At 45.1% G+C, this 27643-nt stretch overlaps 1 protein-coding gene across 2 annotated transcripts in view; it reads left to right on the top strand.

Annotated features, from left to right (window-relative positions):
• The window catches only part of SLC6A12 (solute carrier family 6 member 12), a 47342-nt gene extending 31103 nt beyond the window's left edge, over nucleotides 1-16239 (top strand). For both annotated transcript variants that reach the window (XM_085568915.1, XM_021535073.4), the window contains exons 9-15: nucleotides 434-558; nucleotides 777-889; nucleotides 1602-1739; nucleotides 3042-3144; nucleotides 9273-9373; nucleotides 10438-10608; nucleotides 13215-16239. In XM_085568915.1, the coding sequence (XP_085425041.1) occupies nucleotides 434-558; nucleotides 777-889; nucleotides 1602-1739; nucleotides 3042-3144; nucleotides 9273-9373; nucleotides 10438-10608; nucleotides 13215-13361 (898 nt within the window). In that variant the 3' untranslated portion in view covers nucleotides 13362-16239. The remainder of the gene's footprint in view (nucleotides 1-433; nucleotides 559-776; nucleotides 890-1601; nucleotides 1740-3041; nucleotides 3145-9272; nucleotides 9374-10437; nucleotides 10609-13214) is intronic.
• The last annotated feature ends 11404 nt before the right edge of the window (nucleotides 16240-27643 follow it).

Here is a 27643-nt window from a genome sequence, read left to right as displayed (position 1 = left end):
GGCAGTGTAGACACTACCCTTGTCAGTGAAGATTTTTATTATCCTATTACCCTTGTTTTACGAGACCTGCTGAACCTGTATGTCTTTATGCTTTCAGATACTACTCTTTCTTGACTATGTTTCCTTTTGCAACCTCTTTCCCCTTCTAATTTTCTGTTTTCCTCTTTTCTCTGTTTTTTTCCTTTTCTCTGGACTCTTGTCTTTTTTTTTTTATAGTTATGTGTGGTTGTGCCCCATTTCCCCACTGTGCCATGTGTAGTCCTGTAACTCTTGAACTCTTGGCTCTGCCCTGAGCATCTTAGTTCTGAAGGGTTCAAGAACAACATTACTGTTTTTTGGTAGTGCTGTCCAGCTAGGGAAGCACAGACATGATCCTAAGTGGATCCATTCTGCAGCAGGAAACCCCCATTTCTCTCTGGTCTCCTTCCTGCAGGGACTGCATCATGCTCTGCTCCCTGAACAGTGCCACCAGCTTTGTTGCTGGCTTTGCCATTTTCTCTGTGCTGGGCTTCATGGCTCGAGAGCAGGGCGTACCTATTTCAGAAGTGGCCGAATCAGGTAAGTTTTTCTGGGAAATTTCAGAGCCAAGGGAGAACAAAGAGCCTGAAGGGGAGGTTCAAAGGTGAAACCCAGGATGTTCTCTGCATCCTCTATTACTATGAGTGTCTGCCGAGAAGTCTGCAGGACCAGTACTCCTCAACACAGCTTTCAGCCCTGGATGGTCAGGGAGCTGTGGCAATAGGAGCACACATGGTCATCCTGTGGTCTGTTGGCAGGTCCTGGCCTGGCTTTCATAGCATATCCAACAGCAGTAACAATGATGCCTGTGTCTCAACTCTGGTCCTGCCTCTTCTTCCTCATGCTGATCTTCTTGGGACTGGACAGCCAGGTACAACAAACCCCTCTCCTCGTCTAATGTGCCTGTCCCCGCCCTGAGCATTCCCCATGGTCATTGGAAAGGATAAGGTGGGTCTGTGTTTGGTGGTACCTTAAATAAGTTCTCTACATTGTATGCAGCACTTTGACATTGTGAGAACTCAGAGTCAGGGCCAATGACAGGACAGTGGTTATGTGGGCTGGCATCTCTGCTGGCATCTATTCCCTGTGTTTATGTGAGGATGCCCCAGCTACATCCCTTCAAAACTGTGTACCCTGCAGAGTGAGGCAGAGCACAGAGCAGGACAGTCTGGGATAGGAAACTGGGCTGTTTTGTCCCAGCTGTGTCCCACCAGAGCAATCCCTGTGTCCTCTTCTCACTGATGTACCCATGTCTTACATCCCATATCCCTGTTATACCAGGAACAAACCCTGCAGAGTGCAGTGTGAAACTGCTGTTGGCATGAGGGGAGCAGAGGCTGTCCTGCACGTCCACCAGGCAGATATTTTGCTCAGGCTCTGCTCTGTTATACCCAAGCCCTTGTACCTGGATAATCAGGCCTTTTCCCTCTGTTTCTGCTGGCCTTTGATAGAAGCAAGACAGATTAAAAGAAAAAATGAAAAAATGTGGATTTGGGTGGTGGGAAGACAAAAAGAACACTAAGGGGAAGTGCATGCTTGGGGAAGGAGAGACACTGATTTCTCTGACCTATTTTCTCCTGCAGTTTGTCTGTGTGGAAAGCATGGTGACAGCTATTATTGACATGTTCCCAGGAGTGTTTCGGAAGAAGGGGCGTCGGGAGCTGCTGATTCTGGCCATTGCAGTCATAAGCTACTTGCTGGGCTTATTGCTAGTCACTGAGGTGAGCAAGGAGTACAGGAGCAAGGAGCAAGGGTTGTACAGCTGAGCACCAAACCCCCTGCTACACAGTTCTGGAGGCCTGGGCAGAGACAGCAAGCTTGTCTTCAATGCTATTAATTGTCTCTTATTTCTAACCCATTAGGTGGTGTCTCTCACAGCTGGTGCTGCTTTGACCCTGTGACACTGGTGTTCTCACTGTATCAGTGAGCCTTCCAGAGATGCTGGTCCCACAGCCCAGAGAGGCTGCATAACACACGGCTTTGTGCAAATACCAGACCTGGGAACTAAAACAAGCTGAGTTGTTTGAAAACAAGCTCTTCTGAGGGCAATGATCATTTGCTGGCTGATTTCCACACAAAGCAGAGCAGCAGGAGAGGAGCCTGGGAGTAATGGCTGTGCCATAACCCTGCTGGAGCCATGGGAAGTCTGTGATCTCAGGACCAGCAGGAGCAGAGCTGTGCTGGTGTGATGCCATGCACACGGTATTTGCACTGCTCTGCAGCTGACAGCTGCACCTCTTCCTGCATGGTGCTGTGCTGTGCTCTGTGTGTACCACAAACTTGGGTGGGGGTCTTAGCACTCCTGTGCTGCCTCCATGACCTCTGAAGTGACAACTAATTCCTGTTAAACCCCTGAGGCACAGATGAATAATCCTCCAGCAGGATCCTGGCTAAGGACCTGCTAAAAGCAACACACACCTGTCAATTTGAGTGACACTGTGTCTAGAGCATTATTTGAAAGGATCTGCTTGATGTGGAGAGGCTTTGTCTTGGAGAAATCACATGAAAATTATCCACAGGCCTGTACAGGTAGCTGATGGCAACTCTGCAGGGGTTAGCTTGAAGTCAGAAGCAGCAGGAAAGCCACATGCCTCTGCCACTGCAGAGCTTGGGACTTGTGCAGTATGTAAGGTTGGATGAGGGTAAAACAAGGCATCTTGAATATCCTTGCTCAAGATCACAATTTTTTGGGTGTAAAGTTCTGCACTGCTACATAGTATTTAAAAAATGATTCTGGGAACTCCCTAACTGTTTTAAAACAACCAAACAAACCAGCTCCTGCTCCTAATGCACATAGAAAGCCAGCCTAGCCCAGTAGCGTCATAAAATGGTCATGAAAAACGCTCCTGCCACCAGGCTTTACTGTGTTTTTGGAACAGAGTGATGGCAGCCCCAAGAGGAAGCTCTTCTCCCACGTGCTCTAGGTTCAGTATTTCTGAAGTTATTATTTTGCTTGCCCCACTCATTTTTCCCTGACATGGAACACTCTTGCAACGGCTCTGTTTTCTCTACCTCTTCAACAGGGTGGCATGTACATCTTCCAGCTCTTTGACTACTATGCTGCCAGTGGCACATGCCTGCTCTTCCTGGCTGTTTTTGAAGTAATCTGCATCGGATGGGTGTATGGTAAGTGGAGGACAAAATCCTGTCTTATTCTTTATCAAGGCAAGAATGGGGGCTTGAGAAGTGAGAGTCAATAGAAAAGATCCTCAGGAGGTAAAGAAGTGCTGTAATTACGTTCTTTCTTGTCTAGTTTTCACTGTGTTTCCCTGCAACATTCCCTAATTGCTCCACATTTAGTCTAGGAATGTTTCTTCTTTCTCTGTAGGTGCCTCATATTGAGTATCTTGCTGTTTTTCCCATCTGCCCCTTGAATTAGAAAATCAGCTATTGAGGAGTTACTGTTGTTCTTTGGTGTCTGTCCCTGTCTACTTACATTGTGCCTTTAGTTTAGTCCTGCTAGTTAATTTAACACAAAATTCTGTGATGCAGACTTGCTATGTGTTACTTCTGTAGTGATTCCTGCTTCTGATTTACTCAGGCTGTGATGGCACTCAGAAAATAAATAGGAGGGACTGCTTTGGCTCTCAGTGAAGTCTGTAAGTGAATTACTCAGAAGCAGGATAAAACTGAACTTCATGAAGTATCAGGAGGAAACCAACTGTCTGTTAGTCTGTGCAGTAAGAAAGGTCTCCTCTGATATGCTAAAGGAGATCTTTTCCTGACCACAAAGGCTTTGGTTCTTCTTCCTGAAGCTTGTGTCAAGGCTGATGATTTTTGGGCAAAGCATCTTGTGTGTGACGCAGAGCATCTGCTCCCTCTCATTGCTTCATGGAGCTACATGAGCCTCATACCAGTAAGGATTGTGCACAGCTGTAGTAGATGACAGCTTAGACCTCAACATCCCATAGTCACACATCTGCTGGTCCCAACTACTTCAAGCAGCATTGCCATCATAGCCTCAGAGAAAGATTGCAAACACAGCATCATGTTGGGTCTCAATGGTGAGGAGTGGATGTTCATGAAGGAATACAGTAGAAGAAAAATTAGGAGTGGTACTTTCTGTGAATGTACTTCCAGGTTTTCACAACTTATAATAGAACCATAGAATGGATTGGTTTGGAACAAACCTTTAAAGGTCATCTAGTCCATGCTCCTGGCCACTTTCCACTTGACCAGGTTGCTCAAAGACACTCTGGGCAGCCAGTTCCACTGTCTCAGGATCTTCAGAGTTAAAAATTTCTGCCTTGTATCCACTCTAAACCTCTCTTCTTTCAATTTACAACTGCTAGTCCTTGTCATGTCACTACAAGCCCCCTTTATTAAAAGGCTGCAACAAGGTCTTCTTGAAGCTTCCTTTTTTCCTGGATGGACAGTCCAAACTCTCTCAGTCTGTATTCACAGGACAGGTGCTTCAGTCCTCTCTTAGTTTTCATGGTCCTTCTCTGGACCCACAGCTACATGTCTCTCTTATTCTGGGGTTCCTAGAACCAGATGCAGTTCTCAGCTTGTTGCACAGGAATTTCCAGTGCCAGAAGTGAAATCTATTTATTTCTCTTCAGTTATTTTTCCAATTGACTTGCTAACCATTTGTCATCCACCAAATACTGCAGCAAGGAGTTCCATGGCTTTCTCAGGTATTGTGTGAGGAGTCAGTCTATTTTCCTTGTTCTCATTTTACCACCTGCCAATTCCATTTGGTGCCACCTTTGCCTTATATGCAGTCAGTCCCTGTGTGCTCCTTTTGGTGCTTATGGTTTTATAGAGGTTGCATTGGCTGTCGTGCAGTTGTTGATGAAGGGCTTACTAGTTTCTCCAAATGTTTTATGTATAGCAGGAGCCAATTGCTAGTTTGGATAAACTCCTCTCTTACTGAAAGCATAACCAGTCCAGCTGCTTGGTCTTGGGCTCCAGAGAATACAAGAGAAGTAGATCTGTAAGAGAGATTTATTTTAGCAAGATGTCCTTCAAGGGAAGCTCACCTTACAGCTTGCAGTAACAGACCCTGTCCAGATTTTAATTTTGAGTCACCTTCTGGTCAGTCCTTTTGGGATTTAAAGGGATGTGGAGATCCCCATCCATCTGTGACAGGATGGGGATCACCATTCTAGGTAAATTCATTAAACTAAATTATGCTTTGATGTTTAATGCCATTTTTACAATCACACAGGCCTTTTCTGATGACCCATGGAAAGGAGCAATTGCTGGCCATGAGTAACAGGAGAGGTGATTCTGCCCCAGCAGCCTCAAAGGGAGATGGAGTAGTTGGGGACAGAGAAAGGGCCCTTTTCCTCACCACCATGGATTCATTTGTGACACTCCATACAGTATGATTTTACCCTCTTGATCTTCTGCTTTGCATCCATTGGGATGGTTCTGGTCCAAAACGTAGTCAGAGGGCCAAGGTGAGGTGTTACAGTAGGGGAAAAAAGTGACTAGTGCTAATTAAAGTTTTTTTCCCCCAGCCTTGGAATTGGCAGAGCTGAGCCTCTTGCTTACACTGTGAAGAATTACAACATTTCTGCTAGCACAAATATGTGTTCTGAGTTTCCTCTCTCCCAGCACATATGCCAACCACCTACCACTTGGCAGCTTCACCCTGCTGCCAGGCAGTTGTTCTCCCAGAGACCTGAGGATTTCCTCTGTACTGCTCCCTGCCTGTGGAAGGATCGCATGGCACAGGACTTGCAGATCATGTTCCCTAGAGGAGAGTGCTGGAGGGATTCTGGTGTCCCACTTCCTCTTCTCTGCTCTCCTTCCACTTTGGGACAGGCAGCCCTTCTATAAGCAGGCATGGGGTTTGAATACTGAGAGTCACAATATGGTGCCACTGAAATGTGCTGCAGAGGATATTTTCCAGGCAGTCACAGCATGCACATTATGATTAGCTGCTCCAGGAGAAAGAAAGGATCTCCATCACTACAGGAGAGCTAGGGCTGAAATCATTAGGACTCTACACAGCTAAAGCAAACTGATGCCAGAGGGTACTTGCGGGTGGCCCTGGGGTAAACCTGTGTTGTTTAATGATAAATCTGTCTCTGGTTCTGTTGCTCACATGCAGTGTGACTACTAGCATGGTGTAGCAGCCTCCTCCTGCCTGGATCCTGCCTGTCGGGCTTGCTCTATCTCTGTGTGCTGAATGCTCTCAGATGCCCTGGCTAGGAGCAACCTTACGTACTTCTTTACAGGCCATGTAAAGGGCCTGCTCTATGTGCCTGGTACCCAGAAGATGTGCAGTTGTGGTGCCAGGATATGCAGTTGTGGTGCCACCATGCCTCCATTGCTGGCTCTTTGCACATGCTTGGTGCAGGTGTTGATGCTGCAGGTTTGAGACAGAGAGGGAGCAGATACAAGCCTGGTACTGTGGCATGGAGCCACGGTCATCACCTATTGCAGTGTTGTGGATGACATTTGGTATAGATGAATGCAAATAAATGTAACTTGGGAGAAAAGACGGGGAGATTTTTTTTTTAATATATTACAAACTAGCAGAACTGTGAAACTCACTGTTTTTTGAAAGTGGTAAAGGTAAAATTAAATCTTTGCCCCTTTTAATTGGGGTCTCATTTGCTGTTTTTATAAGCTGCATAAAATGAGAAAAGCTCTGTAAGGACAAGAGATAAGGATGTAAGTAAATCTCTAGTTAGGTTTGTGTGAAATTTATTCCTGTGAATTTACATGGCTAAATGATTTGTAAGAGGAGCACACAACCACTTTGAAGGTATATAGGATTGATCAGCACAAGGGAAGTGGTACCAACATTCATGGTTAACCATCCGATGACTGCATCCCATTTTTCCTTGACTTGAAATATTGGAGGTAAAAGCAAACATCTTTGTTCACTCCAACAAAAATCTCTTTGGGGATGTTTTTATGGTTTTCTCTGCAGGAGCTTTATCTAATCCTTCTGATGTGTTGGGAAGGAAGGGCACATTGCTCCAGTATGTGTCCTTCAGCTTATAATTTGCTCAAAATGTCTGTGTTGAGTATTTGAACTGATGACTTCTTAAGCTTGATTACTTTTTCATCTGCCTGTGAAATGTAGAATATGTCCTGTTCATATACTCTCTGAGGATGTTCATGTCAGTCCCTATTGTATATCATCACATCACCCACTGACTGCTACAGTGGCTATGGAAATTTAGGACGTGGAGGTAGTTTTACAGAGAAAAGGGATAAGGATAGATGGAGGCACATTGTAATTAACAACACAAGTTGTGGGGTTTTCTTTTTCTTGATGGATAGATGGATGTGTGTTCTTTTTGTTTGGCATTTTTGTATTTCTTTAACTGATATGTCTCTTTGACTACATCCTAGATCCAAATTGGCAGAGAAACTATCTACCATGAAGTTGTATTATGAATTAATCTGTCATATATCTGACATGAAATTGTGTTTCTGTGGAAGATACTGTGCTGTGCTCATAGTCTAAATTGCAATTCACATGATCTATAGCTGTCTTTTCTTTTTTCACCCTGCGGAAGATTTTGGCTTTTTGGCAAAATTAATTTTATATACCAACTCCTTTCATCTGTTATATATTTTCAGAAATGCTATCTGAATCCTCATGATAATTACAGCTTGGAAGTTCTCTGGTATAGGCTGGGCTCCCACACAATATATATGCATGTCTCTTGATTTACCACAGTTTGTTGTCTTTGCTTGAGGCTACTTGTTAACTTGCCAACTCAACGTCAAGAGGTGTTCAAAACACTATTATCCTCCCTGCAAATACTTCAAAAAGCTGGGTTTAAAAGAGATTTTCTGCAAGCATTAGTCATGGGATATAGAAAATAATGCAAAGAATTTAAAAAAAAAGACCATACATAATGTACTTTTGTAGAACTACTATATTTGAGGGAAACATAATATTAGAATTTAATTCTGAGGCAAAAAAACACAAACCAAAATACAACTCACCAAACTCCAAGCACTCAGAAGTGTGGCCAGCTCTCTAGGCATATATTTTGCCTAGTCCAGCACTCTGGTGTTGAAATGTAAAGAAGCAAATTCTTACCATGTTTGCAGCTGGGAACTGTGGCCTGACCATAAGCTCACAGATGGATGAACATCCCCAAAAGCAGAATCCTTTAAGCACCATGACAGAGTTTTAATAAAGCAAATACAGTATTATTTCATCCCAGTGATGCTTAACTGGTAACCCCTTTTCTGGACAGACTAGCTCACTTTTTTTTTGTCTAATATTATTGTCTTATTTTGCCTGAGGCAGTCTGGTATATCTGGTCAGTTTTGGTTAGAAAGATGCTAGGGCACCTTATAAATGACTTTTTGATTTTTCTTCATTTTACCTCTCTTTCTGGCCAACATTAGGCTCCTGATACTTGAAGACATCCCAGAATTTATTGCAAGGTCTGCTGAAATCCATCTGCATTTTGTTGTTTCCCTCTATGCCACTGCATAAGTTTGCTCTTTGTACTTTTGGTTGGGAAGAGTCAGTGGTTAGAGTCTGGCTGGTGGCAGGACTTCTAGGTGCTTTTCTGAAGTATATCCCATTCCAGGGCACCATGAGATTTAGGTGGGTCCCACACACTGTGAACAAAACAATCCAGTAAGTGAAACTAATGAGAAGAGAAGGAAGAGCTCAAACCCTACCAGATAGCTCTCACTGGACAGTACAGCAGCACTTGCAGATGGAAAGTTTGATTTTCAGAAGAGTTTTAATTGCCAGTTTTTCTGAGTTTATGTCAATAATAAAATATTCTGTGGAAGACAGGCTCTTGAGATGACAGGGGTCCTGCCCAACTCAGTGGTGATTCTTGACATGACATCCCTGGTATACCAGCATGTTTATTTACAAAGAGAACGTTTTGTGAGGTATTCCCCACTCTCTTTGCTCCTTTTAGCACTCTGGACTTACACGATCCCATATGCTTAACATGCAATAGCTTTCCTTTGCTGCTGTGTAAACCAGGCACCTCTTTTCCCTGTGCAGTCATTACCAGTGCATGGGGGCATCCTCTCACAGCTGCTGCTGTCTGAGGGACTATGCTTTTCTTCAATCTTTCTGACACGTATGAGTGAAATTGAACCCCTTCATCTCTACTTAGCCACAGATGGGCCTTTTCAATGCCAGAAAACCCCATCCCCTGCTGCTCTGTTATTAAGATAGCCATGTTTTCACCAGAAGTAAACACCAAGGATAAAGAAAGTTTGGGATCTGATGTGAGTCGTGGTTGAAAAAAACAAAACCCATCTGACTTACAACTTTGTCTCTGTGCTGGTTGATGGCCAAGGTGCCAACCGTTTCTATGACAACATTGAAGACATGATTGGTTTCCGGCCGTGGCCCTTGATCAAGATATGCTGGCTGGTGTTCACCCCGGGTCTGTGCATGGTAAGTGCAATTATGACACCATGACATATCACTCTGGATCCCCAAATTCTCAGTAGAAAAGGATGATTTATCTCCAAGGTGCTGCTGTAAATTTTTCAAAATGTATGGAGAAGCAGAAGGTAGCTGAGGTAGCTATTTATTTCCTTTGCAAAGCCTTATGTTTTGCCTGGAAAATTAATTGAGCCTGAAAATCCAGTTGTTTATTGTGAAGGCAAAAGGAAATGTGCCCTCAAAGCTTGGAGAGGTTTGGTCAAATTACCTATGAATAAAAGACCAGTGAAAACTACCCTGTTCTGAAATACTGGCTTCAGTCTGTGTTCCTGGGACTGCCTATGGTTCAGAAGTATCTTTATATAGCCATTTGCTTTCTGTGTTATCAAATCTCTTCCAAAACTTCTGTGACCATGTTTAAATAAATTCACCCAAATTCAAGCAAGTTCTTGCCTGTTTTGAATTTATGTAGTTTTGCTCCACTGACTTTTACATGCTTTATCAGCCAAATTCTGTTTTTGTATCTGATGTTGGGAGTTGTTTTCTTTGACCTCAGTGGGAACACAGATGAGATCTATAGCTACAACTTACAAAAGATTCCTAGTTCTTTGTCCCCAGGCTTCAGCAGGACTTGAAGATCTGGGAAATTTTCAAACCAACCCAAATTGTCTGAGAGTTTTGTAGCTAGAGAGCCCCAGGAGGCTAAATATTTGCCTGTGTAGCTCCTCCAGAGTATTCCTGCCAGGCAGAACAACAATTCTTGTCTTTGATATGAATAAATTGCTGCCTCAGTGTTGCTGGACCCTCAAAGATGCTGCCAACTTTGCTTATGACTCTTCAAGAAGCCTGAAGGCTTTACACTGCCAAGATGCCTGGCCCTGGCTCTGAGAACTCTTTGTGCAGCCAGCACACACCAGCCTATGCTCGCTGCAGCAAGCAAGGTCCCTGCTGGCTCATGCAAGACAGAACACCCATTGCCACCCTTGCAGAGCAGCCAGTCCTTGCAGAGTGGCCAGGCTGCTGGCCTTGGCTGCCCCTTGGCTTTCTTTATGTTTATGTTTTGTGCTCTCCAGGGTGTCTTCCTGTTTTCCCTGATCAAGTACACACCCTTGAAATACAACAATTCCTACGAGTACCCATCCTGGGGCTACGTGCTAGGCTGGCTGATGGCACTCTCCTCCATGGTCTGTATTCCTCTCTATGCCATCTTCATCCTCCTGAAAACCAAAGGATCACTGAAACAGGTACTGGGATTGTGGTCACTGGGTGTGTTGCTGTTGCTCCCCAAAATGGTTCAGGATGGGCCCCAGGGAGGAGGTACATGGCACATTTCTGAGAAGGCAAGGGCTAACGAGAGTCACCTTTCCCCAGAATGCTCTGTAGCTCTTGCTGGCAATTTGGAGAGCTTGGAGGGTTTCAGCACAGCTCCCAGGCTGATCATCAAATGTCCCATCTTCCATGCAGTGTTGCACCATCATTATCACAGACATATATATGGCATATATGCAGTAGATACCAATGCAAACCAAGTGCAAAACCAAGATCTGTTTTTCCTTTACTTCTTGTGCCTTGTAGTCCTAGGTTATGATCATGTTCTTTTCAAAAAAAGTAATAGTTATTAAAGAGGACTTGCTCACAGAGGTTTAAAGGCCTATCCTGTGCCATGCCTGAGCCTGTCCTCTTTCACTGTAGACATCTTTGTCCTTGTCCTAGGAAGAACTCTGTCTAGGGAGATGGAGTCATGGAGATGACACCTCATCTGACACATGAAGAAAGATCTGAGTGACATACAGTACATTTAAATTTCTGCACAGTTTCTCTGCAGGTCCTTCCCTATCCCCACTGCAGCTGGTTGAGAGTGGGGTGGGCAGAGGGAGCAGGTAAACAGGAGCATCCCTGTGGCTGTAGTGTAGGTGTGACAGCCACATTGTGGGCTTATGGAGAGGAGGACCCTGCATTGCCAACACATCCAGTGATGAGCTGGGTACAGGAAATCTTTATTTGCTCCTTGCCTCAGGGAAGGTGAATCCATGGCTGACATGTCTGACTCCCCACAGCTCAGAAGCTTTTGATGTCTGAATGAGGGCTTGGAGCTGCCAGAGAAGTAATTGCCCACATGTTAGTTGCCCACCTGTTAAACGTGCAATATCTCTTACTGGTGGTAAAGTGCTTCAAGCCCTTGGACTGAAATGCTGCTGGGAATAGTGTTAATGCTCGTTGTAGAGTGCACCTGAGGAGTGGCCCATTTCAGATCAAGGGGTTTTCTGTTTGTCCTGGTTTACATGATATTAATTGAAATTTCCAGGGACTCCTCAGCTATCTTAGTGTGAAGAAATTTCCAAGGATGCGGTTTAAGTGTAGGGGGAGGAATTGGCTGCTATACCTGGGTTGATACAAGGCAGAATCAAAGCCAACCATTAAATACCTTCTAGGGTAGTTGCACCTGTTTTTAAAACAAAATTTCTCAAAATATACCTGTTATCTTTTTCCAGTCAGAACTGTAGTGAATTGATTTCCTGACACTAATTTCCAGGAACAGTCATTGAATATTGCAAACCACTCACTGAAAGCAAGTTTGTAATTGGTATTTATGATCAGTCACTGCTGCAAACTGAGAGCTCTTATTACACTTGACTGATCAAGAAACAAAAATGTTGTTTCCTAATGTTCCTGATTAAGACAGCTCAAGCGCCAAAGACTAAAAACTTACAATGAAGTACCCACAGAGCAGCTGCAGACCAAGGTCAGTTTTGAAAATCACGGGGCAAATAGTTTTGAATAAATGAACAAAATATGTGATTCTGGCAGGCACTTCACAAGTAGTGGGTGCACTAAAATTAATCCAAGGAGTCATAGATGAATTGCCTGTTCTGCTTGTAATGCACTCTTCATGGGAGTGGGCATGCACTGTCCTGAACAGCTTGTGATGGAAAAAGTTAGTAACAGTGAAAGTCAGGTTTCAGCTGGGAAATGATAGGCTGTCCCATGGAGCTGGCAGGTAGCTGCAGGACATCAACTGCAGGACAGAAAGGGAAACGAAACCGGGAACTCAGGAAGTCATGTGGCACCAGAGAGACTTAAAAAATGGGATTGAAAAGACCAGAAATTCACTGCAGAGTCCCTGTGAGCCAGCACTTTTTGCTGAAGAGCTCAAGATATTTTTGCTTTTAAGAATAAACTCCTCTAAGTTTTCCCAACACTGCATACATATGTGTGGAACAGCCTGTAGCACCCTGCACAGCACATGACAGAGGGAGCTAAGGGCAGACAGCTGCCTCACAAACCCTGCCTTCACTATCACAGTCTGGATGACTGGAAGAGGGGAGCTGAGGATGGTTTGGGGCAGAAACCAGTCTGCAGAGGGACTGCTTTACCTGGGAAATGCCATTGAGGTAGGTATTGCCTACCACCCTGTTTTGGATCACGGCAGGAGAAGCCCAGCATCTGAAGATCAGCCCATTTGAAAGTCTTTGCAGCTCCCACAAAAATCAATTGAAAGCTAGTTGGTATAGGAAAATAAAAGGTTTATGGTGTTTTTTCCATTGCCACAGAAAATGTCTGTGGTAATAATTGCTGGCATGCTCCCTCACAGTAGCAGGTCTGTGAGAAGTGCTGTACATCAGATTATCAATCCAAAACCCAGATTTGAGCACAGAGTCAGAATAATTGTCACTGAGAGCAGCTGAAGCGAACCTGCTCTCCTCCTCTGTTTCATGGCTGTTCAGCAGGAGAGGAAGAGGGAGCTGGGATGTGTGCTGTCTATGTGCCTTTGCCCACAGCAATGGTTGTGGATCACTATTGGTTGTCAGTTTGTTCATCAGCTTAATTAACAGCAACTTCCTCTCTGCAGCGACTGATGCAGCTGATTTCCCCAGCGGAGGATCTACCACAGCCAAAGAAGAAGCACATGGCAGGGCCATCCGATCTGAGGCGTGAGGGATGGTCTCCTCCAGCCCAGGAGCTGCTCAGCATCACAGAGAGAGAAACCCACTTCTAAGGCACCTGGGATGTTTCCTCCATAACCCAGACTGATTTGCTCTCTCCTTCCCAAAGTGGTTTCTTTTCCCTTCTCTCCTTCATGTCTGCAATGGAAGCATCTGGGACAATTCCTCTCCTTCCAGCCAGCTGGTTGCACCCACTGGCAACAGCATTTCTTTTACACCCTGGGGACAACTCTTCCAGCCAGCAGCTGTGGAGACTGTAGCATGCTTTTGTCAGAAGCACCCTTCATTACTGACACTGTTTGGGAAGAGAAAAACAACATTGCAGCAAAAAACAGTAAAAAAAAAAAAAGGTGCATTCTTGTTGGGAGGAGGAAAAGAAACCACAGTGGTGAGGGTGGTGAGAGAGAGCAGAGATTAAAGGTGTAAAGGAGCCAAGTGAAGGATGCAAAAGCAGGAAACAATGAGGTGCTATCACGGGAAATAAATAAGTTGGTTCAGAAATACATAAGAAGCTGGAGGGTGACAAAGGAAAGTGCATTACTAGGTCACCTCTGTACAAGGGAGAGAGAGCAGGAATGTATCATAGCCAACGACAAAAGGAGGCTGCACTGTCACTAGTTACATCTTCAGCTGTCACTGGAAGGGAAAGGAGTGACAGGGTGCTCGACGCAATAGTAGTTGTTGATGATGGATCTCAAGGCAGTCTCAGTCTGGAAAAGGGGGTGAGGAATGACTATCTAAGGGAACTTGCTCTTGGTCAAAACTACACAGCCCAGTGAAAACACATCCATGAGTGAAAACAATAAATATTTGAAAATTCTTTCAGAAAATTCATGGAGTGCAGGAAAAGTCCCAGAGCAGTTGGTAAGAACAAGAAAAAAAGCTGCAGTACAGCTTGGAAAATGAGACCCTGAGGACTGCATGCCCACAAATTTAACTGCACTGCTGGGGCATTTTGTAGAGGAATTATAGAAGAAGTTGATGGGACTGATCCTGTGCTGCAGAGTAGCTTTGGGAAGAGGGTGGGAGAATGATTACGCTTCCTTGGCTTTGCTGCAGATGACTGCTCAGGGGATAAGGAAGACATAGTCAGGTGCAATAATCATCAGCTCAGGCAAGATAAAGCAAAATTAATAGGTAATATGGCTCATTGGAAGCAGATTGTGTCGAATGCAAGGTTGGTTGTTGGCAGGGTAGTCAAAAATGCGAGGCAATGGGTGGGAGGAAATATGCTCTGCTGCTGGGTTTGGCGCAGTGCCAGATGACTCTGTCCTGTGGAGGCTGGGGTTGTAAAGATACCTGCCAAATCCTGCTTCAATACCTATCAGAAATTCACATTTAAACCCACGAGAAAAGCCAGTGGCATGATGCACCTGGGAGCTTTGCTGTGGTCAAGGGTACATGCACTGCTGCATGGCTGTGCTGCAATATTGTTGCATCTAACCACGCCAGAGAATGGCCGTCAAAATGAATCACAGATATCACAGGCTCCTTTCCCTTGTTTCTTGTTCCAAGTAATTGCCTTTCCCTGTGCTGTATGGAGATAAACCACCGACACCAAAAGTAAGCGCAGGAATCGGTCCTCATCTGTGCGCCTCGGTACCTATTCCAATTGCTATGGGAACCTTATCTGCTGCAGTTTTCTCTGAGTTTAGCTGGAGAATTAGCATAGGACAATCTTTCCCCCATTTAATTTCCTTTAAAAACTAAAAACTACAAACTGCTGCTGAAGTGAACACTGAAAGTCAAGTGCGAGAATTTGTACCTCTCACACATTATAATTTAAGATGTTTTACTGTGGAAGATGGAGAAGGCTGGTAAACCTCATTCACGTTCCCTGCAAGGGACTGCTGCACCACATAAGACATTATTTATTGTATTTTTATTTTTTGAAGAGCTAAATGTCATGATACAAATAGCTGTGAGAAGAGCTTAGCACCCAGAGGCTTGAAGTCAGGCCTCATGGTAAGCAGTTTGGTGATTTTTCCTCTCCTGCCACCAATGTTACTCATAATTTGGTGGGGAAAACAGCTCCCCCCAATCTTGATTCCTCTACAATCCTTGGTAAGACATTAAGCCCCTTTGCTCCTGCTGCCATGCCTTTAAGATGTGAGGTAGTGTTGTGCTGTCAGAGAAATCATGGAGATCTGTTCACTTCTTTTTCTGAGGCAGTTGAGTAACGCTGCAAAAATCCTAGATACAAACAAGTAACTCTTCAGTTTGGAACACAAGTGTGGTGCTGTGTGATTCTCTGCATGAACTTATTGCTTATGTATAATCTGAAAATATCATCCCACCTCTGCCCGGAAGCAACTTATTTTAATAAAGCTAGAGGAGGTACTGGTGTGCCCATTGAAAGCAATCATAAAATTCCCAGGATCAGGAAATTAATCCAGTTTCTTTGGATGGAATTGACAAAATCAAGTCCAGGAATTTTAAGTCAAAGCTCAGTGACCCAGTGTCATTTAATTCTCTTTCCTTTAAAAATTAAACACCCACATACACCCAGCTGGGGAAACATGGGGATATGCCATCAGTGGCTGTGTTTTGCTGTGCGACCCCCAGCACAATTACAAACTGAGTAGTGGTTTGTTAAATTTATACAAATGTCTCAGGCACTGCTGCATGCATGTGACAGATCTGACAGGTCTCCATCAACCCCTGGAACTGGGCACCTCTGGAGAACTCTGAGTCTGAAACTGCTCCTGTCCTGCACACCACCAGGAATGCACTACTGAAGGATTGGTATGGAGAGGAGAGAGATTTTTTTTTTTTCCCCTGTAAATGTTGATAAGGTGTCAAGAAACAATGCACTTGAAGCTGAAGTCTAAGAGAAGGTATGAGGTTTTCATACTGTGCTGCTCCTCCAAGCTAAAATTAAAACACTCTATAAAGAAGAAAGGACATACACCTGTAAATGCCTAACTACCATTTCTGGGTTTCCAGTTTGTTTGTTGTTCTGGTTTTGTTTTTTGGGTGGTTTTTTGTTTTGTGTTGTTTTGTTTTTTCTTCATAAAAAGGCCCTTTTCACCCCTCTCTACAGAAGGAAAAGACAGGAACAGAGTTTGTTAAAAAAGAAATCAAGCCAAAAGGTCTTGTATTATCCTTCTCCATCCTGTTATTCCTGTTCCCTCCCCCCCTGCCCCCACTTCAGCCTTCCCTTCCTTCTTCCTTTGACAGTGACAAATGGCAAAAAAGAAGGAAATGGTCATTGAAAACTTGTACTGGACAAAATTTGAAGAAAGATAGATAAAACTATCAAATGTCACCAGGATATCTTCAACTTTTGTGACTCCAAACCTCAGCACAGTTTTTTAGGGGAAGAAGAATTGCAGTGGGAATTCTTCTCGGCTCTCAAATGTTCTTCTGTCCCAGGTGATCATGGGAGCACTCAGGCAAAGGACGATGACCTGCTGTAGCTTCCAATGAGCAGGAGGTGCAGCCACGCCCTTCCTCCAGCCCTCATCTTAGCTTTTGGGCTGGAGAGAAACCATGCCCACCATAGCCCTAGTGCAGGGGTAAACTACCAAGGACTGGAACCCCAGCTCCATCTGAGTAAAACTCTTGATTTCCCCTGTGCGGTTATTGCAGTTTGCGAAGGGTCGGAAGATGAAAACGGGCAGTAGGGATGAACCGAGGAATTAAAATCTCTTAGAAGAGCAGGGGTTTCTCAGATCTTAGGCTGTGTTTATGTTGTGTGAGTTATGTGTATTCTGCAGTGGCTGTGTGGTTTGTGCTGGAAGCTCGCGACTTCCCTGAGATTTTGCTTCCCTGGTGTGTGGCAAGAGGGGTTTGCTCAGGCGCTTTCCCCGTCGTGAGGAGAGCTGAGCCTTGCAGTGGTGGAAGTAAGAGGCACGAGTCAAATGACTTAGTTGCACAGTAAATGAGGTCTGGGAAAGACAGTCAGCAGTCATGAGGGCATATAGAACACATCAGGTCTTTTTGCAGGCCTTTTGCTTTATCAGGTTGCATGTGCTTGCATATGGTAACCTCTTACTAATTAGCTAAATTGTATTTGAACGGGGTAAGAGGGGAGTAATGTTCATTGAAGGAGAAGATAAAATAATAACTTATTTCAAAAATTAAAGATTAAATTTTAAAGACTTGAGAGGCTGAGGAGATGTGCATATGTGCTATCTGGTTCCCTGTGCAGGGTTGCAGGAATAAGCTTGAGGTGTTAAAGTGAAAGACTTTACTCCTCAATCTGCCAAGGGAAGAGAAGAAATGCACCTAACAGTTCATGGATGGCAGTGCAGAGGTTGTTTTTCTTTCTATTGTTTTTTAAACCCACAATAAGCTCTTGCCCCCTCAGCTGCTTGTGGACCATGATCCTGGCTCTGGTTTGAATCTCTGAGCCACAACTGCAAACAAGGACATGTATTTTCAAAGCAGTCTGTTCTGCTTAGTCAAGTCTGAGCTTGGAAAGCTATGTGGAAAGAAAAGGGATTCCTAGGGAGAAATGCTTTCAATGTCTGTGCAAATCCTGGTGTGGGCAATTCCATCCTGTCTTGGTTTTGGTGATATGCCAAGACTATTCTGTTAAATGGCTTTTTGATTTTTTTTTTCTCCTGTTTTGTTTTGGTTTTTTTTTAACAGGCTGTAGAATAGACTCCTGCCCAGCCTGGGTTGCAGCCAGGATGGGAACTGTGGACTAGGATGGCTAGTTTGGACCAGAAGCATGCTTATGCTCAATTATTATTTGCTAGTGGCCACTTTTCCAAAACATGCTTTATCGAGTGTGCAGCTTTTGTTGTACCACAGTGTAGGTAGTGATCTCTGGAGGAGGACAGGAGATTACAGGCCATCTGGTGCCTTTCTGGACCTTGTATTTCAACAGGACATTAAATAAGCTTATTTTTCTCATGGAGAAAATAAACCCATCCTCAAGCATAAAAGCAACCTGTCACTTTCACATATCCTGGAGAAGGGCCATCACTGTAACATGAGCTTCCTGCCCACGTTCTAGCTTTAAAGTGAGGATGACCTGAGAGCTGGAACTGGGGTTTCTTGATCAGCTCTCCAGAAGGAGAGATCTTTATGCTGGAATGCTCCAAGCAGCATGCACGTAGGTCCAGGAGCTGCTGAAGAGAACTCTGTCAATGGCAGGGCACAGCAATGTAAATCAGTAACCGTGGATTAACTGGGATAGTGGGAGGCAGCCTGGCAATGGGAACTGGCTGGTGCTGGGGCTCAGAACAGGGGAAATCATGCCCAGGCAGTGTTAGTTTTTTGTACGGTGCTTTTGGATGAGGTATTAATTCCCCAGACAGGTTAGGTGGCTGTGGCTCCCCTTGGCATTGGTGTAATGCATACATCAGTCATGGAACTGATGTATGGGGTTCTCTCTTTATGCTCCAGGTGATCCTGTCTTGTGTGTGTCTATCTTTCATCACCAACACTGGGCTCTCCCACCCTGAAAATGCTTTTGCAGGGCTCAGCTTTACACCTGCTTTACAGCTGCTTTACACATTAGCTAAAGCATAAATTACCAGCTAAGTAAAACTGAGGCTCAGGAAGAGCCTCCATTTTTCCTGTCCCATAAACCTCCTTGTCCAGGAGCCCAAGCATGAGAGTCTGTCTCCACATAGGCAAGCAATATGGTCAGGCACAGTTAGATTTTCAGAACCTCTGGGTGGAGGATATTTGAACATTTTCAGAGCATATTCATTTTACAGTATTTAGGCTGAGAAAATAATAGGAATTATTAAAAAAAAAATTATTAATTACCTGCTGTAATCAGATTTCAAAAAGTTATTTGGTGCTTTTTTTTTTTTTTTTTTTTTTTTTTAATATGACAACCATTCCAGCCTTTTTTGCAGTACAAGACAGGGGGTGGCATTTCCCTGGCATTTGGGAATTTTTGAGCTCTCTCACTTTCCTGTTTCTGTGGTCAAGGGAGACAGCAGCAAAACCTTTGCTATTTGGCCTTGGGGTACCTGTGAGGCTTCATATGAAGAGGAAAAAAATGAAAGGGGGCTGATGCCTTTTGGAAAGTTGAAGGTTCAGAACATCTCAGATCAGTGTCTCCATGTGTGTGTGTGTGTGTGTGTGTTTTACGGCATCTGGAGGAGAATTGTGCTTCAGTAGGTCTTGCCTTAATGACATCACTACAGTGACTTTGTAACAGAGGCTGGTGGGTAAATGTATTGCTGTAAGCATTTTGAGTTTGTGAGGCTCTGGACTTACACTATAAGTAGAGGTAATTTTTAATCTTGCTAAAATGTTCCAAAAATTTTTCCCTCTCTGGAAGGAAGGGAAGGGTGTTTTAGTGACTGTAGGCAGAGGTGTCAGGAGCACCTTCTGGTTGTTCTGGCCGGAGTCCCTTGGGCAGGCTGACATAGGAGACATCGAGTGATGGCAAAGCAATTTCCCATCATCCAATCCTATCAATAAATACAATTTCCCTGGAGGGTGGGAGTGTGTGAAACTCAATTGCTGCAGACAGGGGCTGGTTCTGGTTGTGTGCATCACACGGCCAAGCAGCAGCAAGGCTGCAGGCTGCAGATATTTCTTCTCACGGTGGAGGCTCTGTCCCTTCTGATGTGGTAATAAATGAGGTTGTCCCTGTGTGGCACTTCACAGAGGAGCCAGGCCTTTGCTCTTCCTTATCTTCAAGGCCTGTGTACTTATCATGATGGAGCACCTGTGGTGGACAGTGCTTATACTGCCTCAGTCAGTAACCCCCATTTGAATCTCATACCCAAATCTATCCTCTTTTCCCTCTGCATCTGTCACATTTTTCTCACACTCCTGTGCTTTTGAGGTCAAACACAGCCATGCAATAAGGCTTCTCCCTGTAGGAAGGCATTGCCATAAGGTTTGGGAAGTGGCATAAGCTCTATCAGTATAACTGTGCTTATGCTGATTTAAAGCATCTACCTCAGAGCTTTTATTAGCATAAGCCTCTTAATAAAGCTTAATAAAGAGGGAAAAAAAATCATAAGAGCTACACCAATGATGTAACTAGACACATTTAGTGGACACATTTACTTTAAAATTAGGTTGGTTTCTCAGAGTATGTGATTTCAGTTAAATCTTCCAATATATGTGAGGATACTTCTATTTATGTTCCTTTCATGCTAATTTAAATTTATATTAAGTCCATCAGGATCAAGTTTGAGCCAAGTTGAATGCAGTGTTACTGCTCACACTGTTTTTGATGGATTACAAGCAATAGAGCTAAATCTTTCCAGTCCCTTGTGAGTCCCTTGCAATTTCACTGACAAAAAGATGATCAGGTTTTTTAACTACATTTATCAAAACAGCCTGCAGGCACAGGCACACTTTCATCAATGTGACTATGTCCACTTATTATCCAAATGGTCTTTAAGCTGGAAAAATCAGGCCTCAAAGTGGGTTGGTCTGGTTTAATTTAGCCTAATTTGTTTTGATTTAGATGGGCAACACTAGCCCATAGACAAGACCTAGACAAGAGGACAAGAAGTAGACAGACCTAAGAGAACACCCTGCAGGTAGGTACTGCTCTTACTCAAATCCTGCCAGGAATCTTCCATGCAGAAATCCCACGGCTGGTATCCATGATAGCTCTCACTTTCTGGTTCCCAGGGTCTTGTGCTCCTTGTTTCTGTGCTGGGCATATCACAGGGACATAGCACACCCAGTGTCACTCAAACAACCCTTTGGCAGAGAAGATAGCTGGGAAGAAGGGGATGAGGGAAGACTCTGGCACACTTAAAATCTGTTCTCAAATCAGGGACACCAGTGGTATGCAGCCTCTAGGGCCACCCGGGAACCTCAGTGTCCCTGTGTCACCTGGACCTCAGGCATGCTGGCACTCTGAGGACTACAGCCCTTGGAGCATGTCTGGAGAAAGCTGAAAGCAGGTGCCTTACTCTCACCAGAGCTTAGGGACTAACCAGCAACCAGCTTGGGAGCTTGCTGGCTGCTGCTGGGAGGCAGGTACTGGTAATTAAACCTCATGCTTTGGAAGGGCAACTCAGGTCTGGCTTTGCCCACCAGGAAACTGAATCTGTGTCACAGTGAGAGGCTGCAGGTGTCAGCCCCACCAGAAGAGTGGGCTGGGTTAGCCACAGGAACCAACACTAGCTGTGCTGTGCCTGGGGAGGGAGATGTGATGGTGCAGAGGGCTGAGCTTTCACTGTGCTGTAGCTGTTGACAAAAGCCACAGACATGATAACGTGAGTAGCAGTGCGCTTCTCTTCTCTCAGAAACATCCATGTACATCCTTATTTATTTCAATCAAGTGGAAAAAATGGTTACACATCTAGAAATGCTTTACCCACACAAACTGGAAGTGAAGGCTCTTCATTGAAAGAAAGAATACAGAAAATGCCATAGAGACATCTTTAAATGTATGGATTTTATTTTAGTGGTCTTTTCTTTTTCTTCTACCTATATCTCTCTCCTCCCATAAGACATCTCAGGACTTATATTGATCTTAATTTTGTGCTGGGGGACTCCTGGTCCTTCAGGTCTTACTTGCTGACTGAAAGCTCAGTGCTGATAAATCTTTAGCAGAGGAAGTTTTTCTCCCAGGTGTTTCTCAACCACATGAGTTATGGTAAGGTGCATAGGACAAACAACACAAGGAATACTGAGCTTAACAGAACTTGGCTGTTTCACACCTGACAAAATCATACTGCCAGAATATCCAGTGACATTATCTCACTATTTCTCCCTGTCTCCAGAGGAAAGAAAATGAATAGGCATACACCGAAATAAAGCACTCCAACCCAATCTATTTTTCATTGACAGGTCACTTTTATTCTCCTCCAGTGGTGGAAATTCCTTTTTTTTCCTTGTATTTATTTTCAGTTTTGTTCTTGCCATATTTCTTTTACATTCCTTCACCGTGTTCAGCTTTGTTTGTTTGTGCTGTTGACAGCAGGAGAGATTTAAAAATGCCCAGACTTTGAAGCCAGTCATCTACAGATGAAATTGTTCCTAAGGGCTCCTAGCAGCTGCAGGGACAAGTGGCATAAATACAGATTTAATGCCAGTGGCTGAAGGTAATTGTATATAAAAGTACTCTCTGTGAAAAGTATTGGACAGGTTTCCAGATGAATAATATTTCAAAGAAGCTGTGTACCCTGGAAACATGACTGGCAGCCTGTGGAGAGCTATAAATACGTGAGGCAAGACCTTTCCCTGTGCTGTAGGACTAGCTCATCCCAGCTTGACCGGGAATGCCCAAGATGAGGAGTGTAGATTCTAGCAGTTTTCCTGGGGAGAAGGGGTCAGTGAGGATGGCAGGTGATTATATTACCAGGTATTAACAGTCCAGCCACTGATGACGAAGCAACTCTGGACACCATGAGGAGAGTCTTCAAAAGGCCGCCTGGGATGGGAGTCACATAGAGTACCAATCACACAGAGTGAGTGGAAGCTGGGAGGATTGAGCACAGGAATTACCTGCCCTGGTCTCACACCTTTTCCCTGTCTATTCCCTACTGGCCACCTTTTAGGATAGGATGGCTTGGGTATTAGAAGTCAGAGCAGACCTGAGCACTGAGCCTGCTCAGGGAGGAAGGGGGCCAGCCAGCTTGGCCCCCACTGCAGGTTGGCAGGGTTGCTGAGGAGGAGGCCATGCTTTAGACTGGGCTCTAAAAAGCAGTGCCTGCCAGCTCTGCTCTGCTGGCCAGCTTTGCTTCCCTTTGGAGGTGGTGGACTTGGTGGGTTTAGTCACCAGAGCCAGGCAGCCTCATATCTCATAACAGCTCTTTTCAGTGAGTATAGCCCTATTCCTCTGCAAATTATCCCTGAATGATTATACTTTTGCTTATTTTGCAATGATTGTGTTAATGATTTTTGCAAATGAATTTTAAACCAAGAGATGTCTAGCCTGATTATTTGGCTGCTTTCACCACTGTCATCACATCCAATAGCTGTTATTTAGAAAACACTCTTTGCACTTGTGTTTACTCACACAGATTATACAGTGGGATTGGGCTCTTTTGCTGGATATTTCCCAAAACACCAAAAGCTTTGGAGGTGGCAGCCCAAGTGCTTTGAACACAAGTACTGAAGCCAGTGAGTATTTGTCTGAGTATCTGCCAAGCTCTCATTTTCTGGGAACACACTGGTGAATCAAAATTTAATCTCATGAACATTTATGGAAAACAACCAAGAGAGCAGCTCCAAATCCCATCCTTTCAAATGAAGTCTGCTTCTCTTCTAAGGCATGTTCCCAAATTAATTTGGGTCTACCAATCTGTGCCTAGCTCTTGCCAAGTATGAAATATCCATGTGCTATCTTCTTTTTGTGGTCCAACTTCCATTTTTTTCTGGAAAAGCAGGGGTTGCTCAGAGTGGTGCTGAGAGACATTATTTCTCTCCAGCACCTTTTATACTCAACAGCCTTCTTCTGCCTATAACTCGCACAACAAATGTGATACAGAAAACACTTGTGGCTTTCAAATTTAGTTTTTACCCTTCAGTGGAAAGATCACTTTCTGTCCTGTTTTCTTTCCAGACTAGAAGTGTGTGACGCAGGGAGGTGGTTTGCTGTGCTTCCTTTGAAGGGAGTCTGCCTGTGGTGGAAACTGGTGTTTCCAATGGACCCACTGCAGTTCTCAGCTGTTCCTCAGCCAGGACTCTGTGGAGAGCTGTTAAAACACATATCACAGGCTGGTTCCCTCAGACCTGAGAGCTCACCTGCTCTGCAAGTAAATTGCTACTGTCTGTCTCTATCTTTTTATTTTAGGAGATGTCACATCAGCAGTTGGTCTTGAGGAGAGATTGAAGACTGAGAGAGAGCAGTGATGGATGGACTAATGCATCAGGAAAGAGTGAGCTATGATATCTTGATAGCTGAAGCTTCACTCTTTCTGACAAAAGGGGGCCAGGGGCTTTGCTGCTGGGTGCCCTCTGAAACTACCTATAGGTACCTACTTTTATTTGGTTGGTTTGGCCGAAGCAAATCTCTATCTCCCAGTAACACAGGATTAAACTGAAAAAGTTCCCAACCTGCTTAAGTTCTGTGGGAACTGCAATGCAAGCTGGGCAGACGAGGGAGAGCTGAGCCTACTACATGGCCCAGAACATGCAGGGCTTTGCCTGCACGCTTCCCAGGAGACAGGGAAACATGCCTCTGCCAGCTCTGCTTTCACCAAGAGTTGCTTCATAGAATCATAGAATGGTTTGGGCTGGAAAGGTCTTAAAGGTCTTCTGGTTCCAACCCCACCACCACAGAAAAAGCTCTCCAAGACAATGTGAACCTTAGTTCACCAAGAAGTGATTTGATCTTGTACCTGTGGGGCTGAGCTGGCAGCAATCCCAGCAGTGTTCCATGGCATGGTGGACAATAATGATTTCCCTGTTCTGCACTACATGCTCCCTGTGCTTGCAGGTCTGGCCAGTGCAAGCAGTGTTCAACTGCAGAAACACAGAATGGAGCAAAGGCAGCACATATTCACTAATTTTTTATCCTGTCTAAGAGCCTAAAGGAAAGATTTCTGAGACAGATGTGGTTTATTTCTCTTTTAACTCCATAAGCTGCTAGATAAGAGGTACTCAAGCTCCCAGAGTAGTGGGGGGCACAGACTCCCTGAGAATGAGAGGGATGGGAGTGCTCTGTCAGACCCATAGCTTTCTTCCAGAAGGGATTGCCACTCACTGCACTTTGCATCAGGTCAGAGAGGATGCCTTTTTGTCGGGATGCCTCCAGCGTGTGTGCTGGAGAGCCACTCAGCTCTCAAAGCCCCCTGGGTTTACCCAGTGAAAATACTTTTCTTTCTCCAATTTCCCTCCTGCCAGCCTTCCTAGGACCACTGTCTTTCTCCTTTAAGGGCCAAAAAAATCTGATGGGAGTCTTACTGCCCACTCCATGCTCCTCTAGTGACCAATTAGTCAGAAATGTGATCTTTAAACATAGTCTGTTGGCAGGATAATAGCACAGATGTAGGTGGCAGCACAAGCAGCAGTCTCAGCAAAGCTACAAGGCAGCAGGTTTTCCCTCCCACCCCTATGAGGCAAGGGCTTTGGCTCATGAGCTGTGTCAGGTTTTGGGTTATTGGATGGGCTATTGCCTGATCCAAGGGGGCAGGGGGGACCTTTAAAGAAGGATAGTTTTGATAGCAAGGAATAAAAATTGTAGTATTACCTTGATGCCTTCAGCCCACCTGAGCCTCCATGGAGCTGGGGTGCAATGTCATGAATGGGATGAAGCCAGCCTTTGTTTGCATGTGGGGGCAGGAGGGGAGACAAGTCACCCTGAGTGTTGTCTCCTCAGCACTGAAAGTTGCTAAATGTAGTTCTGTCATTTTAAGTGTCCCTACCTCTGTTTTAACACAAAGAGAAGAGCTGGTGAAGTACTAAGGTGTCATCTCTGGGGAGAATTATTTTTTAGCTCACTTGGGTTCCTTCCCCTGCCACTCTGTCAATGCTGCCTCTTACAAGGTGATGCTCACAGCATCAGCAACTCTCCCATGGTACTTTTGAGAGCGACTTCTCTCTAATCCCAGTGGATGGAAATTATCTTGGGTCCCAGAAGGTCCAAGAAGAAAGAAAAGAAAGGTTCCACACAAGCTGTTTTAGAGACAATGACAAGATTTACGCACTTAACAACTGGTTATTCACACGTGGCTCCTTTCCTTGGCTGATGATTGGTACCTGCCACTTCAAATGAAAGTATCCATTTTCCTGCAGATGGCCCCTCCATCCCAAAAGCCTGACCTATAGTCAGGAATGCAATTCATCCTTGCAGGAACTGCTGCAGCAATATGGGTTCAACTAACCCCTTGCAAACCACTTGCTTGATGGCTCCCCTGTTCTTTGGCATCAGGCCTTTTTGCTTTGTCCTCCCTCATGCCCATGACCTTGGAGCCTCTTCTCTCTCAATGACTGTGATTTTCCAGTGGCTGTGGGACGCCCCTGACACCCGCGACATGCAGGGTGTTGATTTGACTGGACATGAGCGCAAAGCTCATTAAGGACTTGTCGATAGTGCAATGAGAAGCAGTGTGGGGTGAGGCAGAGGGAGAAGGGCCCTGTGACAGGAGGGGCTCACAGCTCCCCTCTGCGTGTGGGAGCAGGTCTGTATGTGCATCCCTGGGCTGGTGAGCAGCTCTGCGTGCCCAAGGGACCCGCCACCGGCTGGCACCGAGAGGCAGGTGAGTCCACTGGGTCAGCAGTGTCTGGTTTTGGGGTGTGAGGACTGGGGGCAGAGAAAGGAATGTCAAAGCAGTGGTGGCACTAGCATCCCTGGGAAAGAGTGGTGCAGGTACTGGGCTCTCCTCCATCCATAATGGGTTAGATGTCAGGCTGAGTGGCACAGCACCCTGAGGACATGGCAGGTTGTAGGATTGTTCCTGTCTTCCAAAAGGTGATGGAGGGCTGAGCAAATGAGGACAGCCCTGCCTGGTGCTCAACTGGAGCAGTATGAAGTGGAGCAGGTTTTGTCCAGCTTTACCTACAGCTGCACCACCACAATGCCTAAATTTCTTCTGTCAGTTGCCATTGCAATGTCCCCTTGGTCAAGAAAGACACCAGTTGCTGAGAAGGCAGCAACTTTCCCATCTGTCACTCCCATGCAGAGCTAACTAGATTCCCATTGGTGTTAACAGGCAGCTGCAGCAACCAGCCTCCAAAACCTGTTCACTGAGCAAAATCCTGGGCTGAAGAAGTTGTTTCTGCTGCAGTAGAGAGGCGGGGCATGAACCATCTCTCCCCTGTGCTGCAGTGGGGGTGCCTGGGAAGGACCTGCAGGTGCTGCTCCCTGCCCTGCTGCATGAGCAACCCCCTGCTTCCATCCAGGGAGCTGTCAGAGCACGAGGGGAGATGACTGTCCCAGAGCATGACCTGAAAATGGTACTGGGATCCCTAATATTGGGAAGCTTCTCACAGTGCCTGTGGGCTGGGAAAAAAATGTAGTGAGTGCAAATGATTGCTCAGTAAAGATGCTGTATCATCACTTATGTGAAAACCTTGGGCAAGATTCTCTGGGGAGGGTCTCCAGTGGGCAGAACTCCGGGAATGGGTTAGGTGATATGCACACAGGAGGCATGGGCTTAGCTGCCCCTCCCTGGGGGTGGGATAGCCCTCCCCAGCCTTATATGTTTCAGCCCCAAGGATCAAGATATGATGCACAGTGTTCTAAGTTCTCTGTGACCCTTCACAAAGGTCCTGCAAACTCTGATGGTCTGTGGCAGTGGAGCTCAGCTGCCTTGCCTGTATAGCTGCTGGGATGTTTCTGGGACCTATGTCCATGCCCTTCCTTCCTATTTATCTGCAAGAGACTCTGTAGGAGGTAACTCACTCCTTCAGTGAAGCCCTCCTATCTCTCCTCTGTCTCCACAGCACTGGAGACCTGGACAAACTCACCCATCCCTTCCTCCCTCTTCTCCTACACTCTCCC

This window comes from Lonchura striata, chromosome 1A (assembly GCF_050655825.1).
Source record: "Lonchura striata isolate lonStrDom1 chromosome 1A, ASM5065582v1, whole genome shotgun sequence".
NCBI classification, from domain to species: Eukaryota; Metazoa; Chordata; class Aves; order Passeriformes; family Estrildidae; genus Lonchura; species Lonchura striata.
Note: the sequence above shows the minus strand (reverse complement) of the source record. Positions and strands in the feature narration are given on the sequence as shown.